Source organism: Prinia subflava, chromosome 16 (genome assembly GCF_021018805.1).
Source record: "Prinia subflava isolate CZ2003 ecotype Zambia chromosome 16, Cam_Psub_1.2, whole genome shotgun sequence".
Lineage (NCBI taxonomy): Eukaryota > Metazoa > Chordata > Aves > Passeriformes > Cisticolidae > Prinia > Prinia subflava.
The window spans coordinates 15,019,930-15,036,676 of NC_086262.1; the positions used below are offsets into that span (position 1 = coordinate 15,019,930).

At 68.7% G+C, this 16,747-nt stretch overlaps 3 protein-coding genes across 5 annotated transcripts; 1 reads left to right on the plus strand and 2 right to left on the minus strand.

The window, feature by feature from the left end:
* The first annotated feature begins 1,386 nt into the window (after positions 1-1,386).
* DBN1 (drebrin 1) lies at positions 1,387-12,509 on the plus strand. Of its 2 annotated transcripts, XM_063413302.1 has the most exons (15): positions 1,387-1,632; positions 5,737-5,792; positions 5,893-6,005; positions 6,189-6,263; positions 6,340-6,486; positions 6,647-6,724; positions 6,817-6,968; positions 7,119-7,182; positions 7,307-7,366; positions 7,493-7,607; positions 8,731-8,868; positions 9,868-9,999; positions 10,988-11,550; positions 11,628-11,730; positions 11,816-12,509. In XM_063413302.1, exons 1-15 carry the CDS (start codon positions 1,547-1,549, stop codon positions 11,884-11,886), a joined length of 1,953 nt encoding a protein of 650 aa, XP_063269372.1. In that variant the 5' UTR covers positions 1,387-1,546; the 3' UTR covers positions 11,887-12,509. The 2 variants fall into 2 exon arrangements, with proteins under 2 accessions (XP_063269372.1, XP_063269371.1); XM_063413301.1 differs by lacking the exon at positions 8,731-8,868 and having other exon boundaries at positions 1,391-1,632.
* A 140-nt stretch (positions 12,510-12,649) lies between these two features.
* Positions 12,650-13,980, minus strand: PRR7 (proline rich 7, synaptic). Of its 2 annotated transcripts, none has more exons than XM_063413306.1 (2): positions 13,411-13,980; positions 12,650-13,281 (listed from the first exon to the last, which is right to left on the minus strand). In XM_063413306.1, exons 1-2 carry the CDS (start codon positions 13,712-13,714, stop codon positions 12,893-12,895), a joined length of 693 nt encoding a protein of 230 aa, XP_063269376.1. In that variant the 5' UTR covers positions 13,715-13,980; the 3' UTR covers positions 12,650-12,892. The 2 variants fall into 2 exon arrangements, with proteins under 2 accessions (XP_063269376.1, XP_063269375.1); XM_063413305.1 differs by having other exon boundaries at positions 12,650-13,308.
* LOC134559283 (cleavage and polyadenylation specificity factor subunit 6-like) lies at positions 13,781-15,681 on the minus strand. The gene is made up of 3 exons (XM_063413900.1): positions 15,180-15,681; positions 13,987-14,057; positions 13,781-13,883 (listed from the first exon to the last, which is right to left on the minus strand). The coding sequence occupies exons 1-3, from the start codon at positions 15,495-15,497 to the stop codon at positions 13,781-13,783; spliced, it is 492 nt and encodes a 163-aa protein (XP_063269970.1). The 5' UTR covers positions 15,498-15,681.
* Positions 15,682-16,747: the final 1,066 nt, after the last annotated feature.

The window sequence follows — 16,747 nt, forward strand, 5'->3', positions numbered from 1 at the left end:
TACCACCCAAGGTGCCTCTGTGCTTTGCCAAGGGCATCTCTTGCCCACCAGCTCTGCGTACCATGTGAGGAGCTTGTGCACAGGCAGCGGAAGGAGGGTCTCGGGTGGGCTGCGGAGGTGGAGCCTGGGGAGGGGCTGCAGCCTCGCTGCTCGGAGAACAAAGCCTGGCGGCGGCAGGCTCAGAGCTCCCACCACATCCCTGAGCAGGGTCTCACCACATCCACCCCCAAAGCCATCTGAGCCGCTTTGTGGGGCGCCTGCCCCGGCCCCAGCCCCCGCGCTGGCCCCGGCAGCTGCTCCACAGCTGCTCCCAAACTCTCACAGCCTCTTAGGGCGGCTCCGGCTCTGGCCTCGCTCGGAAATGCTGGTGCAAGGAGGGCGTGGGGAGAGCAGGCGGCACAGCCAGGGCCCGCGGCACCCTGTCCCGTGTCCCGCTGGGGTCATCCACGGGCTGCTGCGAAGGGCTTGTCTTGGGACTGGTCACTTCAGCAACATCCTCAGCCTGCAGGAATCAGGCCCTGTGCGCTCTCCGTTGCTGCTCTGGCACGGAGACTCCTCCAGGGCGGTGCTGGTCCGGGCTGGGGGCAGTGCCAGGGACGGGGAATCGCTGCCTGTTCTGGCAGGAGCATTAGGACCTGGCTGGAGCCCCTGCAGAGCCCTGCGCGGGTCAGTGCAAAACCAGCTGTGGGTTCACACAGAGGCAAAGACTCCCGGAAAAGGTTGCGGGCTTGCGGACACAGCCCGGCAGCGTTCTGAAAGGACCGGGGGCTTGGGAGCAGTGGGGATGGAGGGGTAGATGGGCACCAAAGGCCCCAAAAAAGGCTGTGTCCACTGACCCCTTGGGCAAGCAGCAAGGGCACGGCTGGGTGTGTAGGGCAAAGCCTACGGTGCCGTGTCCTTGGAGAGGAAATCTTGGACACGGGGGCTCGGCGTAGGGCAGCTGAGGGCACAGGAAGCTCGGTGTGCCACGTCCCCTGGGTGTAGAGGACATGGAGCAGGAGAGAGTCTGAGGATGTAGAGGACCACCCAGCACGAGAGGTCTCCAGGGTGCAAGTTCCCAGGAGGAGCAGCACAGGATGCGGGGTCCCCAGGGCGGAGGAGAGTCCGGGATGCGGAAATCACCCGGGGTGCAGGTTCCCAGGAGGAGCTGAGCCGGGGTTCAGTGTCCCTGGAGCGGGGGATGGCCTGGAGCGCGGTGTTGCGGAGGCAGAGCAGAGCCCAGGCTGCGGGATCCCGGGGGCGAGCTGTGTGCGGGGGCGGCCCGGGGCGGGGGCGATGCTGCCCGCACCCCCGGGGGCCCGGCCCGAGGCCCGGCGGCGCGGCCGGGGGGTGCCCTGGGGGCGCCCCGAGGGCGCGGCGGGGGCGGGGGCCGGGCGGGGGGGCGGAGGGGAGGGGATGGGGGCCGCCGTTCGCGGCGCTAGGACCGGGCGCGGCGGCGGGCGGAGCCTCCCCGCCGCTCGCCCCTCCGCCCGGCCGCTGCGGCAGTGTCTCGGAGGCGGGCAGGCGGCCGGTCCCTCCGGTCCCCCGGCAGCATCCCGGCCCCGCCATGGCTGGCGTCGGCTTCGCGGCGCACCGCCTGGAGCTGCTCGCCTCCTACCAGGACGTGATCGGCGAGGACAGCCCCACCGACTGGTGAGCGCGCCCGCCGCCGCCGCCCCTTTGTCCCCGCCGCCGCCGCCCTTTGTGCACGGAGCCGCCCGGTAACACCGGCCGCGCCCCGCGCTGCGCCCCCCGCCGTCCCCGGGAGCCCCGGCACACAAAGGCGGGCGGGGCGGCGGGGGGTGTGCCCGGCTCGCCGCCCCCGGTGCCCGCACCTGCCCGCCGCACCGGGCCGGGGCGCGGTCCCCGCTTTGTCTGCGCCGGGCCGGCACGTGCGAGCGCCGGGACCCGGCGGCCTCGGGATCCCCGGCACGGCCCGGTCCGACCCCCAGCCGGGCGGCCAGAGCGGGGAGCGGGGAATTCGCGCACGGCGGGGAGGGCCCCGTGGGGCTCCCCGGTGCTGGGCCCGGCACCGGTTCCTCGCCATTGTCTGGAGCAGGAGCCGCGGGCAGGGGCGCCCGGGGGACGGGGGATGGGGAGGGGATCGGGGCCCCCCAGCCCGGCCCCGTTCCCGACCGGCCCCATCGGTGTCCCGGCAGCGGGCGGTCCTGCTGCCCGGCGGAGCGCGGCCTGGGGCCGCGGGGGCACCGAGCATCCCCCGCCGGTCCCGCTACCCTCAGATTCCCCCAAGCTCCTGGGCTGCCACATCCCTGGACATCCCTGGGGGGGTCGTGGTGCTCGGCTCGGGATTGCCCTGCCGGGCTGGGATTGCTGCTGAGTCGGGGAGGGGAGCGGCTCTGTCCACTGGGCCCCCCGGCTGCTCGCCCTGCCCGCACCTCGGTGGGGGCACCCGGTGTCGGGGCCCGCTGCAGGGAGCATCACCCACAGCCAGCCCACCCGCATCTCCCAGCCCAGCCGGGTGCCGGGAGGCTGCTGGGGCCATCTGCCCCGCCATCCCCTCCCTGCCCTCCAGGGTGCCCCTGGCATGTGGGGTGGGAACGCTGCCGGCGCGCTGGGGCGCATCTCGCTGGGCAGAGCCGGGGCGCTGGACACTGTGGGGTGCTGGGTGCATGCTGTGCATGATGCTTTTGGTAGGGGGTGGGAGGAGGGGGGGGTACTGTGCGCCCACCATGCAGCCAGGGGCACCCACCACCCCTCCGGGATACACCCACCGCCCATCCGGGGACTCCCACCTCCCAGCTGGGCTGCACCCACAACCCAGCCGGTCAGGCGTCTGTCTCTAACCAGGTCCCTGCTCTCAGGACAGGGCTGTGTGGGCCTGGGCAGGTCGAGGTGCCCGCCAGCCCCCGGGGGTCTCCGGAGGGCCCCACAGTCCCGCTGTCAGCCCAAGGGCGCCGTGGGCAAGCGCCGTGCGTGTCGCCGGCCAGGCGGCAGCTGTCAGCCCCGGGTACATCTCGCTTCCCGGCATCCGCTGCAAAGGAGCCATCCCTGTCAAAGCTGCTGAGAGCAGCAGAATCGGCTCCCGGGAAGGCGAGTGCCGGTGGCTGCTCCCCCACACACACCTCCAGCTCTGATCCCGGCCAGGCAGTGATCCCCCGCCGTCCCCATCCGTGGGGCTCAGTTCATTCCATCGTCCCCAGCCGCTCCATCCCATTGTCACCGGAGCGCCTGGCACTCCGTGCCTGTGGGAACAGCGTCCCCTCTGCGGGGCCCTGGGGGCTGCGGGATGTGGGGTGATGCAGGTGGGGCTCCTTCGGGCAAGGTGATGGGGGCAATCCCACGGGGAGGAGGGCCCAGCCTGGCTGAGCCAGGGAGCAGCCTGGGAGGACCCTGTGCCAGAGCCTGGCCCTGGGCCGGTACCGGGGAATGCCACGCTCTTTCCCGGCCGGAATCCCTCTGTTTAGTCTGGGATTCCCCCTGCTCCAGCCCTGTCCTGGAGGGTCCGAGCATCCCCTCCCCCTGCCCGGCCCCGCGAAGGCTGCTGGGGCCCATTACTCGATCGGAAAGGAATTTGGTGCTGCTTTCTGAGCACGCCGACTCCCTAGAGCTCCCAGCCACATTGGAAACACATGTGCCGGGGCTGGGGCGGGAGGCTGGGGCGATGTGACCCCTCCCTGGCCATGGCATGGGGGTGGGCTGCCGCGGGAGCCCCGTTCCGGCACCCGGGGATGCTCCGGTGAGCAGCGGGGCCGTGTGAGGGCAGCGGGGCCGCGGTCTCTTTGGCTGGGGTGATGAGGGATCCTCAGTGGAGCCCCCCGGCTGCAGGGGGCCCCCCGAGCTGCACGGGGGCATCTCCACCCACGGGTGACCCACATACCTGGAGCCCGGGGGTGGGAAAGGGCTGTATGGGTTGGGTGGGGAGATTAAAGCCCATGGAAGCGGGGTAAGCAATGCATGATGCTGAGAGCACCCGCTGTGACACGGCTGGTCCCCACTGCCGGGGGTTGTGGTGATGCTGTTGGGCTGTGGGTGCCTGGAGGCACCCCTGGGGATGCTACTGGCCCCGGCATGGCTCCTCTGTCTCCTGGAATGGAAACCTCCATCCTGGCGTGGAGTCAGGCTGTGCTGCTGAGCTGTGTCCACAGCAAGCCCCATCTGCCCTGGGAGCACCCCCCAGTGCAGGCAGCAGCTTTGTGCTCAGATACCACCCAGCACGGCAGGGTTCTGGGGAAGAAAAGCAGGCGGTGGGTGCCCCCAGCACCCACAGGGCTCCCCAGGCAGTGATGCTGTGCCTCTGCCCTACTTCTTTTCTCCTGTCTGCTGCCAACCGCATCCCACCCTGCCAGCTTCCAACTCGCTGCGCTGGGCTCCCCCAAACTGCTGCCATCCTCCCCCATTCCTGGGGGATCAGGGGCTGCATTTGCCACCCTTCCTTGTCACAGCCGTGTCAGACGGCACTTTGCAGCTGTTCCGGGCCTGGAAGCTGGCGCCGGCTGGGGCAGCCGATTAGCGGGATCGGGATGTGCGGATTAAAGTCAATCTTGTTGGTGCAATTATCTGCGGCTCCCTGCCAGGGGCTCGGGGGGTGGCGGGTGCTGGAGGCAGAGGAGGCCCTCTCCCTCTTAGGCACCTGCCTGCCTTCCCCCTGCTTTTTAGCTCCAGCCACAGCTCCGTTTTGGGGGCGGCTCTGCCCGTAGGGACGCTCAATTCCTGTTCCCCAGGCTGTGGATTGAAGCTGCAGGCTTGAGTGAGGACGGCTTTGCTCAGCACAGTGGGGATTTTGGGGCTCTGAGAAGCGCCGTGCGGGCACCACCAGCCGAACGCCGATCGGCAGAGCCGCCCACCCGCGGCGCTGCAGGGATGTGGGGGATCCAGCACGGGCGGCCCTGGCTTTTCCGGGTGCAGCGCGTGACGGTGGCAGGCAGGTTTGGGTGCCTGCCAGGCCCCGCAGGTCCCCACTGCCTGCCTGCCTCCCCCGCTGCCCTCCACTAATCACCTCGTCATCGGGGCGAGCTGCATCCCAGCTGGGATGGGGGGGTTGCCATGGTGATGGAGGATGCTGGTTGCCTAGTGACATCCATCCCCTCGCCCACCTGCCCTGGACCAATTTGGCATGCGTGGTCCCCCCCCCATGGCTGGCTGTGTGCCTCTGGGGAGGTGCTGGCTGGTGGGGGTCCCCGCGGAGCCCCCAGAGGGGCTGGCCAGGGCACGGTGGGAGCGACAGGGGGTTTCCCATCAGCTGGGAATGGTTTCCAAGGAACGGTCTCCATGACGGCCCCATCACACTCTGGCGGCTCATTGATTTGCTGCTGCTGGTGCTCTGGCGTCCTCCCCCAGCCTGGTGCCTGCTGGGCTGGTGGCTCACGCAGCCGGGCACGTGAGTGGACCCGGGTCCTTACTGGGGCACAGGGTTGTCCCCAAACCTGGTCAGTAGCTGGAAGGGTCCTGAGGGGACAGGGATGGGCGAGGAAGTTGCTGTGAGACTGTGTTGGCTTGCAGCACAGTGGTCCGTTGGTCTCTGTGCCCAAGTGACTATTCTGTCCCCAAACTTGGACCCTTCCCCAGAGCTGCCACCAAGGGTTGGGGAACAGGCCCTGCCCCACATCCTGTCTGCCTTGTCTGGCAGTCTGGCTCTTGGTGCTGTTGATTGTTGGACAAGGGTTGTGTCTGTGTGCTAGTTTTGGGGCAAGCAGCAAGACCCCAGGACATGCCCTGACCTCAGTGTAAGCAGGATGGGGAAGCTGGGGGCTGCCCCCCACTCCTCCTGGCTTTGGCTCACCCGTGGCGTCTCCCCAGGGCGCTCTACACATACGAGGATGGCTCTGATGACCTGAAGCTGGCAGCGTCAGGAGGTAAGGTCCCCTGTCCCCTCTGCCAGCTCACCTGTGCTGGTGTGCTCCCTGTCACCCGCTCCTGGTGCTGGGTGCACGTGGGCTGACGGTGCTGTGCCAGGTGGAGGTTTGCTGGAGCTTTCTGGCCACTTTGAGATTCAGAAGGTGATGTATGGCTTCTGCAGCGTCAAGGACCCCCAGGCCGTGCTCCCCAAATATGTCCTCGTCAACTGGGTGAGTCTGGGCTTCCTGCTGAGGGGGGGCTGTGCTGTGCCCACAGGGACATGGCTGGGTGTGAGGGAGCTGGCAGTGGCCAGGGGCTGTGGGTACTCCACAGTCCCGCTGCCCCGCTGTGGTCAGTGGGGTGGGGGTCACCCTGCTGCCCCTCTCAGCTCAGTCCCTCCCTGGCTGCCACAGGTGGGTGAGGATGTGCCGGACGCCCGCAAATGCGCCTGTGCCAGCCACGTAGCCAAGATTGCCGAGTTCTTCCAGGTGAGTGACGCTGGGAATGAGCAAGAGGTTGCCAGGGCACTGATCCTGAACCCTGATGGCTGCTTGCACTCCCCAGGGCGTCGATGTCATCGTCAATGCCAGCAGCGTGGAGGACATTGACCCGGGGGCCATCGGGCAGCGGCTCTCCAACGGGCTGGCGCGCGTCTCCAGCCCGGTGCTGCACCGCCTGCGGCTGCGCGAGGACGAGAACGCCGAGCCCGTGGTAATGTCCCCACGGCAGCACTGGCGATGGTGGTGGGACCGGGGTGTCCCTCCCACCTGGGGCTCCTGCCTGCTGCAGGCCCTCACCCCGTGTGCCCCTGACTGTCACACCCCTCGCTGATCCCAGCCCCTCCACCCCCCCTGCCTCTCCTCCGTCCCAGGGCACCACTTACCAGAAAACCGATGCCACCGTGGAGATGAAGCGGCTCAACCGGGAGCAGTTCTGGGAGCAGGCAAAGGTGGGACACGGAGGGACAGCTGGCAGTCCCCAGGGAGCGGGGTGAGCTGCTGGCTGGCTGATGGGCAGCCCCTCATTCATCCCCCCCACCAGAAAGAGGAGGAATTGCGCAAGGAGGAAGAGCGGAAAAAGGCCCTGGATGCCCGGCTGCGGTTCGAGCAGGAGCGGATGGAGCAGGAGCGGCTGGAGCAGGAGGAGCGGGAGCGGCGCTACCGGGAGCGCGAGGAGCAGATCGAGGAGCACAGGCACGGCCGGGGCTGGGTGGGATGTGGGTACGGGGTGGCTGCACATGCTGTGAGTGGCTGGGTGGGCACACGGGTGTCCCTCAAAGGTGGGGTCGGGGCAGGGTCTGGCAGGAGCCGATGCCCAGCCCCTCTCCCATTTCCCCGCTGCAGGCGGAAGCAGCAGAGCTTGGAGGCGGAGGAGGCCCGGCAGCGCCTCAAGGAGCAGTCCATCTTTGTAAGTGCCATCGTGGGACTGGGGCCAGGATCGGAGCTGGGGCTGCCACTGGCATTACCCCCAGGGAAGGGCTTTCCCCAGCTGGGTGCCTGGGGCTGGGAGGTGATGCTGTGTCTGTTCCCAGGGGGATCAGCAAGAGGAGGACGACAGGCAGCAGTTTAGGAAATCGGAGTCAGAGGTGGAGGTGAGTGTGGTGTTGACCGTGTCCGCTGCTGGTCCTCACTCCCCATCCAGCAGTGCCCTCAGCTCGATGGGAATGCAGCTGCGGGATGCATGGAGGGTGGTCCCACAGCCTCCCCCATCCCCACAGGAGGCTGCTGCCATCATCGCTCAGCGGCCTGACAACCCCCGGGACTTTTTCAAGCAGCAGGAGCGGGTGGCATCAGGCAGCAGCGATGCTGTCTCGCCAGGCAGCCACAGGACAGGTGAGGGGCTGTGGGGAGCTGTGGGCACAGGGGTGGGCACCAGGAGACCAGGGCACAGGTGAGTTCAGTGTCACAGCTCAGCGGGTTGCAGTGGGATATGGAAAGACCAGGGATGCAGTGTGGGGAGGGGGTGTACCCTCTGCCATCACTGGCACTGTGGTTCTGGGTGGCAAGGGTATGAGGATGGCAGGGGACATCCTGATCTGCTGTGCCACCATTACTGCCACCATCACCGCCACTGCCACTGCACCTCATGTGGCCCCTGCAGCTGGAGCAGCTTGTCAGGGGCTGGATATCAGGTTGTCTTCAGCAAAATGGGGCTCACCCTGCTCCCTGCTGGGTGCTGTCCACTCACCTGTCGTAGCACTGTGCCCGCAGCCAAGTTGGCAGCATGGTCACTGTGTAGGGGTGGGCAACCGGAGGTCCAGGGATGGCTTGGGATTACATCCCATGGTGACAGCTAGAAGGGGCAGGAGAGAGTGTGGCAGATGTGGGGCACTCAGCGTGCTGCCAGCTGGCAAGGAGTGCCCCATGGAGAAGCTGGGCTGCCCCAGTGTCTGGGGTCCAGTGCTGGGACTCTTTCTGTGAATCTAGAGAAGGACGGTCTGTCCTGGTGGGTGCCTCCAGCCATGGGGCTGTGTCATGGTGCTGCGCTGGGGGGCTGTGCCGTGGGGCTGTGCTGGGAGGGAGCCTGTGACGTGTTCTTGTGTGGTGTGCCATGGGTTGTGCCATGGGCTGTGCCGTGGGGATGTGCTGTGGGGTTGTGCCGTGGTGCTGTGCCTCGGGGCAGTGCTGTGGGGTCGTGCTGTGGGCTGTGTGTTCTGGCCATGCCGTGGATTCACGCTGTGGGGCTGTGCTGTGGCTGAGCAGATAGTTGGTCCCACGGCTGTGTCCTGGCCTCTCTCCCCACACGGCCAGGCAGTGCTGCCTCACATCCTTCTGTCCTGCTGCCTTTCCATCCTCTTGTCCTGCCATTCTCCCACCATGCTGCCTTCCACCCTGCTGTGCTCCCATCCCGGTGCCCTGGTGCTCCAGCCCCGCCATGACTGCGCTGAGCAGGGACTGACCCATCTCTTTGCTCTCTCTCTCTCTCTCTCTCCGTCTGTCTGTCTTTCTCTCACAGGTCGTCTGCACTGTCCTTTCTTAAAGACAGCTGACAGTGGGCCACCTTCCTCCTCCTCCTCCTCCTCCTCCCCCCCACGGACCCCCTTCCCCTATATCTCCTGCCACCGCACTCCAAATCTCTCCTCTTTCTTCCCATGTAGGTAGCTGGGAGCTCCCGGGCGCGCAGCTCCGGGGGTCGAGCCGGGGGCAGCTGCCCCACAGCCCACCCAGCCCCACGGCACAGCGGAGCGGCAGCGGCGGCAGCGCGGGCACCCTGAGGGGGACGGGCACCCCGAGGGGGACGGGGACACCAAGGGGGACGGGCACCCAGGGACCATGCCCCTGCTGGGGCTGGCCTCATGCTGGTCCCTGTGCCCCTGGGAGGGGGACACAGGACACGCTGTGCCCATGGGTCAGATGGGGACAGGGTAAAGCTGTTCCCGGGCAGGTGATGGTCCACAGTGGGATGGAACAGACTGTGCCCATGGGGTAGAGTGGGCACAGGGCGGGCTCTGCCCATTGGTAGCAGTGACAGGACAGCTGTGCCCTGGATCATGTGGGACTGTGCCCATGGGGCAGGGTCAGGCAGTGTGGAAAAGGCTGTGCCCAGGACCATGTGAGGCTGTGCCAATGGGGCAGAGGGGGATGGAACAGCTGTGCCATGGACAAGACTGCAAGACTGTCCACAAGACAGCATGGAATGGAAAAGGCTGTGCCCAGGAATGTGTAGGGCTGTGCCAATGGGGCAGAAAGGGGCCAGCTGGTTCCAGGGGCCACGGAGGGCTGTGCCCCCACAGGCACAGTTGGCACAAAACTGTGCCCACAAAGGCTGTGCCAGGGCTCAGCTGAGTGACGCGTGGGCAGAGCCAGTGTGCACCATGGCGGGTATGGGGCTGCCTGCCCCCTTGCCCAGCAGATGTGGGGGCTGAAACTCATGGGGGTGGTGAGGACACCTGGAGGGGACATGGTGGTCGCTGCACCCACGGAAGCCTCCACCCCACCACCCAGGAGGGGACGACGTGGTGGCAGGTACACAGCGATGTGCACTTGGCAGCTCACAGCTGGGTTGGTGCGGGGCAGGAGCAGTGCTGGGGTGCTGGTTCCTCCCCTCGCCGTGGGCAGCTCCCCCACGCCGCCCCGTCTCCCTTGTCTGCAGGCAGCCAGTCGGACGCCTTCCGCAAGGCCTCGGCAGCGGGCTGCAGCCCCTGCGAGCCCAGCCCGGCCGCCACGCCGCTGGGCGAACCGGGCCCCCGCGCGCCCGCTGACCAGACGCCGGCAACGCCCAAAGGTGGGCGCAGGGCTGGCGCTGCCTCCCCCTGCCCAGGGCTGCCGGGTGCAGCCCCACTGCAGCCCCCTCGGCTCTGCTGCAGCCCCGCCAACCGCGCTTGCATGGCTCGGTGCATCCGTGCTGTCCCATCCACATCCCTTGGCACATCCTGCCTGCCTCTGCTGTGTCCCCCAGCGCATCCTTGCTGCAGCCCCCTTGGCTCTGCTGCAGCCCCTGCAGCTGCCCTTGCATGGCTCAGTGCATCTGTGCTGTCCCATCTGCACATCCCCACTATCTCTGCTGCATCCCCCAGTACATCCCCGTCGTACCTGCTGCTCCGTGCCGCTGCATCCCCCAGTGCAGCCCCACCGTCATTGCTGCATCCCTACCGCCTCCAGTGCATTTCCTAATGCCAATGCATCCCTGCTGTCTCTGCTGCACCTCTCGCCGTGCATCCCCCATCTCCAGTGCATTCCCCCTGCTCTGTACATGCCAACCCTCCCTGCTGCATCTCCCGGTGCAGCCCTGCTGTCCCCCAGTGTGATGCTACCCAATCTGTGCTGCCCTGCCATATGTCCATTGCAGGGCTGCTGTATCCCTCTGTGCATCCCCTCTGCCCCACTGCGTCCCCAGGGCACCCCAGCCAGCTCTGCTGCTGTCACCATGTGTCCCTGCTGCGTCCCCACTGGCCCCTTGGCATCCTCTGGTGCATAACGGATTTCCCTTCTGCATCTTCTCGGGGCACCTCTCCCACTCCCTCCACAGCCCTTTTTCGCTCCCTGCCACTCCCCAAGGGATCACCTTGTCCCTCCCTGTGTCCCCACACTCCCCTGGTGCATGCCACAATCCGCCCCCTGCCCAGCCACCCCCACCCACCCTTGCAGCATTCCCCATACTGTGCCCAGTCCAGAGGACTCCAGATCCCCCTGAGCTGCATCCCTGTCCCCGGGTGACCCCCAGCCCTGGACGAGGTTGTCTGTCCCCACTGACTGCTGTCCCCTCCTTGCAGAGTCCCCCAGCCCCAGCGCGCAGGAGCCCGGGCCAGCCACGCCCGAGCAGCACTGGCCCTTCCCGGGGCCCGAGGACAAGGCCATCGAGCCCCCAGGGGACGAGCCCAGTCCCAGGCCAGTGTGGACAGCGGGGGGTGATGCCCTGGGGGACCTGGTGACCCTGGAGCCCACCGAGCCCTCCCTGCCACCTGTGGCTGACGAACCCCAAACCGGGGAAGCCCCCAACCCTGAGAGCCTCATCGACCTGTGGCAGAGTGACGGGGTCACTCCCCCAGCTGCCTGGCCCCTGCCTGCTGCCCCTGTCCCCGAGACACCCCCGGCCATGCTGCCTGAGGAGGGGGCCCTGCTGAGCCTGGACGAGCTGCCTGAACCCCCCGCCACCTTCTGCGATGCGGAGCAGGAGGATGAGGATGAGGAGGAGGCAGCTGGCGAGGCAGACCCCCAGTCCCAGGATCTGGGCTGCCAGCACACGCCCCAGGAAGACACCCCCGGCCGAGAGACGCCCCCCATCACCAATGGGGAGATGGCCCCCAAGGATGGGACACCGGGTCGTGGGGAGCAGGTGAGCATCACTTGGGGAGAGGTCAGGGGGTGATGAGTGCCTGGGGGGGGTCCTGACAACCTGCCCCCACCCCCCAGGCCAGCGAGGGCTACTTCAGCCAGTCCCAGGAGGAAGAGGTGCCCCCCCCCGAGGAGCTGTCGGCCAAAGCCCCCCAGCCCGTGTTCTACAACAAGCCCCCAGGTGAGTGAGGCCAGTGCAGAGGGGGAGCCCGTCCCGCTCTGGGGCACCCCAAGCCATTCTGACCCCTCCTCTCCATGTCCTCCAGAGATCGACATCACGTGCTGGGATGCAGACCCTCTGCCCGAGGAAGAGGAGAGCTTTGGGGGGGCCCTGTAAGCCCAGGCCCCGCTGCCGGCACAGGCAGCCCGCCCCGGCCGGCGCGGGGCACGAGGGGGCTGCAGCCGGGGGCCGGGCCCCCCTCTCCCCTCTGGGGCCCCGCAGGATGAGGCCTCCAGGTGGCGGCCGCCCCGCTGCAACCCCGCCCTGGGGCATCTTTTACAGCCCCCCCTTCTCCTCCTCTCTTTTTTAAGTTGTCGGTAGGAGCCGTGTCAGCCCCCCAGCCCTCCCTTAGCAGCCCCCCCCGATACCCCGGCGCCCCTTTGGGGGGGACGACACACGCTCGCATCCCCTGCCCGGCTCTGGGACAGGGTCCTCGTTCTCTTCGTGCCCCCCCCGGGAGCTCCCCCAGTACTTTGCACGAGTTCAAAGAAAAAAAAGAAAAGAAATAATAATAATAATAATAATAAATGAATATGGCAATAAAGTGACCCGACCGAGGCAAGGCTGCAGCCAGCGGTGTCCCCCCCCCAAACCCCGGCAGGGAGCTGGTGTGGGGGCTTTTACCCCTTCCCCACTCCTTTGCTGGGAGCCCCGTCCTCCCCTGCTTGGCCCCTGCTTGGCCCCTCTCCCCCCATTCCCCCTGGAAACTTTTTGGAAAGCACAAGTTCTGTACCGGCGGTGTGCTCATGTCTGTTAATAAATAAAGCGTCTCCCACGGGGGCTGCAGCCTGCTGGGGCGGCAGGGAGGGCCGGGAGTGGGGGGCTACGGCTGCCTTGGGGAGGGGGCAGTCCCACCATGCCAGCCCGCCAGGAGGCAAGCCCGAGCCACAAACTTTTATTCTCAAACTGTAACAAACAAAAAAATTAAGAAACAGAGCAGAGTCCGGGTCCCCAGCGCCCCCGGCCATGGAGGGGCCGGCGGGGGCCAGACGGGGAACCAGCCCCTTCCGCGCCGGCGGCGATGGCCCGCGCCGGGGCGGGTGTCCCTGGGGTGACACGAGCAACCAAAACCCCCCCACCCCCCAGGTGTATGGCAAGGTCTGGGCGTCCCCCGCGGCCGCCGTTAGACGGCGGTAGTCCTGCCGAAGAGGGGCATGGAGACCGGCAGGTGCCAGGGTCCCGTCTCGAAGGTGTCCCTGCTGCTGAGCTCCGAGTCCGTCCAGCTGGGAAACATGCGTGGGGAGCACTCCTGCTGCAGGTAGAGGTCCGGGCAGGCAGGGCCGGGGCTGGCTGAGCGGGGCAAGTGCAGCGCCGAGCCGTAGCCGGCGTCCAGGAAAAGGGGTTTGTAGCTGGGAGGCTGCTCCTGCTTCTCCAGCCGCTCATGGCTCAGGAAAGGGGCGTTGATTTTGCGGTAGAGCCCCCGAGTGTCCATCAGCACCTCGCTGTACGGCGGGGGGGGCTCCGCCATCAGCAGCGCCTCCTCATAGCACGGCGGCTTTGACAGGTCCGACTCTGCAAGGCAAAGCCCCCCCCGGACCCCTGCTGCCGTCAGCGCTGCGCCCCGGCTCTCACGTCGTATCCCCCCCAAACCAGGGGGAGGCCCGTGCTCCGGGGATGCGAGAGCCCCTCCCTGCTCCTTACCGTGCCGGCAGCTCCAGGGCCGGGGGGGTGGGATGTGGTGGGGGTGATGATGGTGATGGTGGGGCTCGAGGCGGAGGCGGTGGGGAATGGCGATGCCGGGGGGGCTGCCCCCGTAACCCTCGTAGTGCAGCGGCTCCATCTCCAACGCGCGCAGGCTCTGCTCCCGCAGCCGCTCCTCCTGCTGCCGCTTCACCCGCCGCCGCAGGTAGCTGCAGAAGCAGCACAGCAGCACGATGAGGCCCCAGATGAGCCAGAAGCCCGCGAAGCAGGTGAGGAAGGTGTAGGTGCCCTGGGACATCACCATCTTGGCAGCCGGCCCCGGGGGGGAGGCCCCCGCCTCTCCCTGCCCTCGGGATGGGGGACGGGATGCTCAGGGCGGCGGCAGGGTCAGGGAGGACCCGATGCTGTCAGGGCCGCCGAGGGCATCTCCCCGGGCCGTGCCCGGCGCCGTCTCCTCTGGCCCGCGGGCGCGCCTGCCGTCAGGGGTCCGTCCTCGCCATGGAGCTGGGGGGGCTGGAGCGGGTGGGTCAGGCCTGGGTGCGCCGGGCGGGCGGCGGGGCGGGGGGCCGGCGGGGCGGGCGGCGGGGGGACGGGGCTGCCGGGGTCCCGCTGCCCATCGCTGGGGGGGGACCGCCGGGGTGGGGGCCCTGCAACGAGACAGACGCGAGCGTGAGCGACACGGAAACGTGGACGCCCTGTTCCCATGGTGACTCGCTCCACATGCGCCGCAGCGCCCGCAGCCCGGGGGGACCGTGCTCGGCACCCCATGCACCCCCCACCATCACCCCCATGGATGCAAACCTCACAGCCCCCCTAGAATCGCCCGCTGCACTGCTGGGCACCTTGGGGTAGGAGATGGATGCTGTGGTCCCACAGCATCATCTTCAAGATCGTGGGGTGCCCAGTGGGATCCCCTTCTACTGCCCACCCAGTGCACCCTAAATTGGCTGCTGAGCCCAGGCAGCTCATCCGTGTGCTGCCACACGGGAGGGTGACCCGGGAGACGCAGGGACAAGCAGAGGTGCCAGCTGCCTGCGGCACGTGGCACTTGCAGGAGCACGTGCACCGAAGCCATCGCTGGCTTTGCAGCCACCGGGGATTGGTGGCACCCCAACACAGCAATGCAGGGCCAGGGGTGGTGGTGATGGGAACCATCACCTTTGCCCTTTAGGCAGGGTGAGAGCCAAGCATCAAATGTCAACGGTGTGTGCCAGGGGCCCGTCTGCTCCTCAGTGAGCAGCAAGCAGCACCCATGGGTGCTCGGAGGCAGGCATGTAAGCACCCGTCAGGATTCTCATTATGGTGGTGTGGGAGAAAACGGGCTCAGCAGCGGGGAGGAGGGTGAGCCTGGAGCGATGGCAGCCGAGGGCTGGGTGACCACGGCGACACCATCACTCCCTCGGAGAAGGGCAAAGCGGTGCGGGGTGCTCCATCGGCCTGCGGGGCAGGGCCACGCTGCTGGCAGGGGACCACGGCAGGGCCACCGGGTGCTGAGAGTGCCGGTGGGGCCGGAGGGCCGAGCCCGACGGAAGGAAAAAGCAATGGGGAAGGAAGGAGCCGGGGGCCCTGAGCACGCTCCGGCGGGCAGCGGGGGCTGCTCCATCACGCAGACAAACGCGTGGGCTGAGGCAGCGCCGGGATGTGGGTCTCTGGGGACGAGGTGCCCTGGCTGAGGCCAGCTCGGTTCGGGCAGCGCTCGCCACATCGGCTGCAACAGGCTCCGCGCCGGCAGTCTGGGCATCCCGGGCATCCCCGGGGAGGAGAGGTACCGTGCAGGAAGGGCCGTGGGTCGAGCCCCGGGATGACGGCCGGAGAAACACCGGGAAGCGGTGCAGGGCAGGCTGGCGGCGCCGCGGACCGGGGGCGTTCGCAGCTGGGGCGTGCGGGGGGAGCGGGGCTGCCGGGGACGTGCGGGCTGGGGGAGGAGCGAGGCCGGGCTGGAGACACTCGCGCCGGGCGGAGAGCGGAGCGGCCGCCGAGCCGGGCCCCGCCGGTAGCCCCGGGCCGCCCCGCTGCCACCGGCTACGGCCTGGGCCCCGCTGCCCGCGTCGCGTCCCTGCCCTGTGCCTCCGCGGAGAGGGTGACATCCCGGCGGGGAACCTCCCCGCTCCCCGTGCCGGGCGCGGCACCCCTTCCTCATCCTCCTCCTCCTCCCCCGGGGCGCGCTCACGCCGGGGCCGGACCGGAGATGCGCGCCCCGGTACGCGCCGCGCGCCCCCGCCGCGGCCCCCGGTGGCGGCGGCCCCGCGCGCCCCCGCCCCGGCCCCGCTGCCCCCGCACCGCGCAACAGGCGGAGGCGCCGCGCCCGCTCCCTCCGCGGCTCCCGTTACCGGCGGCGGCGGCGGCGCACGTGGCTCAGGCGGCGGGCGGCGGCTCCATAGGGCGGCGGGGGAGGGGGCCCGGTGCGCGCCCGGTGCGCGGCGCCGCCGCCGCCTCCCGGCGCTGCCTTTGTCTCCGGTGAGCGCTCCCGCGCCGCCGCCGCGCGCCGCCCCGCCCGCCCGGGCTCCCGCCCCGCCGCTCCGCCCCGCCCTCGGCTCGGGGAGGGATCCGCGGGCCCCCCGCACCCCCCGCCCCGGGACCCGCCGCTGCTCGGGGGCTACCGGCTGGGCACCGGTACTGCCACGGGAATCCCCTCCCCGCCCCTGGGGAACGGCGGCGGAATGTGGGAGGCGAAAGGGCCAGGGCATCCCCGGGGGTGGCCGCGGGAGCCGCACGGGGTGGGGGCCGGGGATTCCCGGGTAGCGGCTCCCGGTCCGGGTGGGGTGAGGCCCTGCGATGCCCGGTGGGGTGATGTCACAGGCTCCCGCAGTCGGTAGCCCTGCACTTGCCCTGGGGGTACCCTGGGGGTGCTGCCACCCGTTCCCCCAGTGCCATCCCCAGCCTCCTCAGGGGGTGACAGCTACGTCCTCCCCGGGGTGACGGCTAGCACAGCGCCACAGGCAGGGACGGCAGCCCAGGCGCTGGCAAGACATTGACAGCCCTGCCACAGCGCTCCTGGCCACTGCAGTGGGACACGTGGCTCTGCAGGGCAGGGGTGCCAGCCTGGCCCCCCAGTACAGCAAGAGACTGAAACGGCACGGGGTGTCCTGGGGTCACCCCGCTCCCTTGGGTGCTATACCCCCAAGCAGACCCCTCGCTGGCCTGGCTTGGGCAATTATCCCTGGGCAAGGGCTCCCCCGGCCATTTGCCATCGGTTGGGGCTTGTCACCAGCTCTTCTCTGCCGTAACTGAGGCCGGTGGTCGCGGCCCCCATGGGAGACCCCTCTGGCTCCTTCGGGCTGCGTCAAGCTTGGGGTACAGGGTCCCCGCTGTCCCTTCGCTGCGCCCCGGGGCTGTG

Bases quoted from the DNA above. Each gene is read 5' to 3' on its own strand.
- PRR7 (XM_063413305.1), bottom strand. From the start codon at position 13,714: ATGGTGATGTCCCAGGGCACCTACACCTTCCTCACCTGCTTCGCGGGC. The intron at 13,309-13,410 runs GTAAGGAGCAGG...TGACGGCAGCAG, and splicing joins GCCCTGGAGCTGCCGGCACG to GGGTCCGGGGGGGGCTTTGC.
- DBN1 (XM_063413302.1), top strand. From the start codon at position 1,547: ATGGCTGGCGTCGGCTTCGCGGCGCACCGCCTGGAGCTGCTCGCCTCC. The intron at 6,487-6,646 runs GTAATGTCCCCA...CCTCCGTCCCAG, and splicing joins ACGAGAACGCCGAGCCCGTG to GGCACCACTTACCAGAAAAC. The intron at 10,000-10,987 runs GTGGGCGCAGGG...CCCTCCTTGCAG, and splicing joins GACGCCGGCAACGCCCAAAG to AGTCCCCCAGCCCCAGCGCG.
- LOC134559283 (XM_063413900.1), bottom strand. From the start codon at position 15,497: ATGTCACCCTCTCCGCGGAGGCACAGGGCAGGGACGCGACGCGGGCAG. The intron at 14,058-15,179 runs GTACCTCTCCTC...GTCTCGTTGCAG, and splicing joins CCCACGGCCCTTCCTGCACG to GGCCCCCACCCCGGCGGTCC. The intron at 13,884-13,986 runs GCCCCGCCGGCC...CCCTGACGGCAG, and splicing joins GCCCCGTCCCCCCGCCGCCC to GCGCGCCCGCGGGCCAGAGG.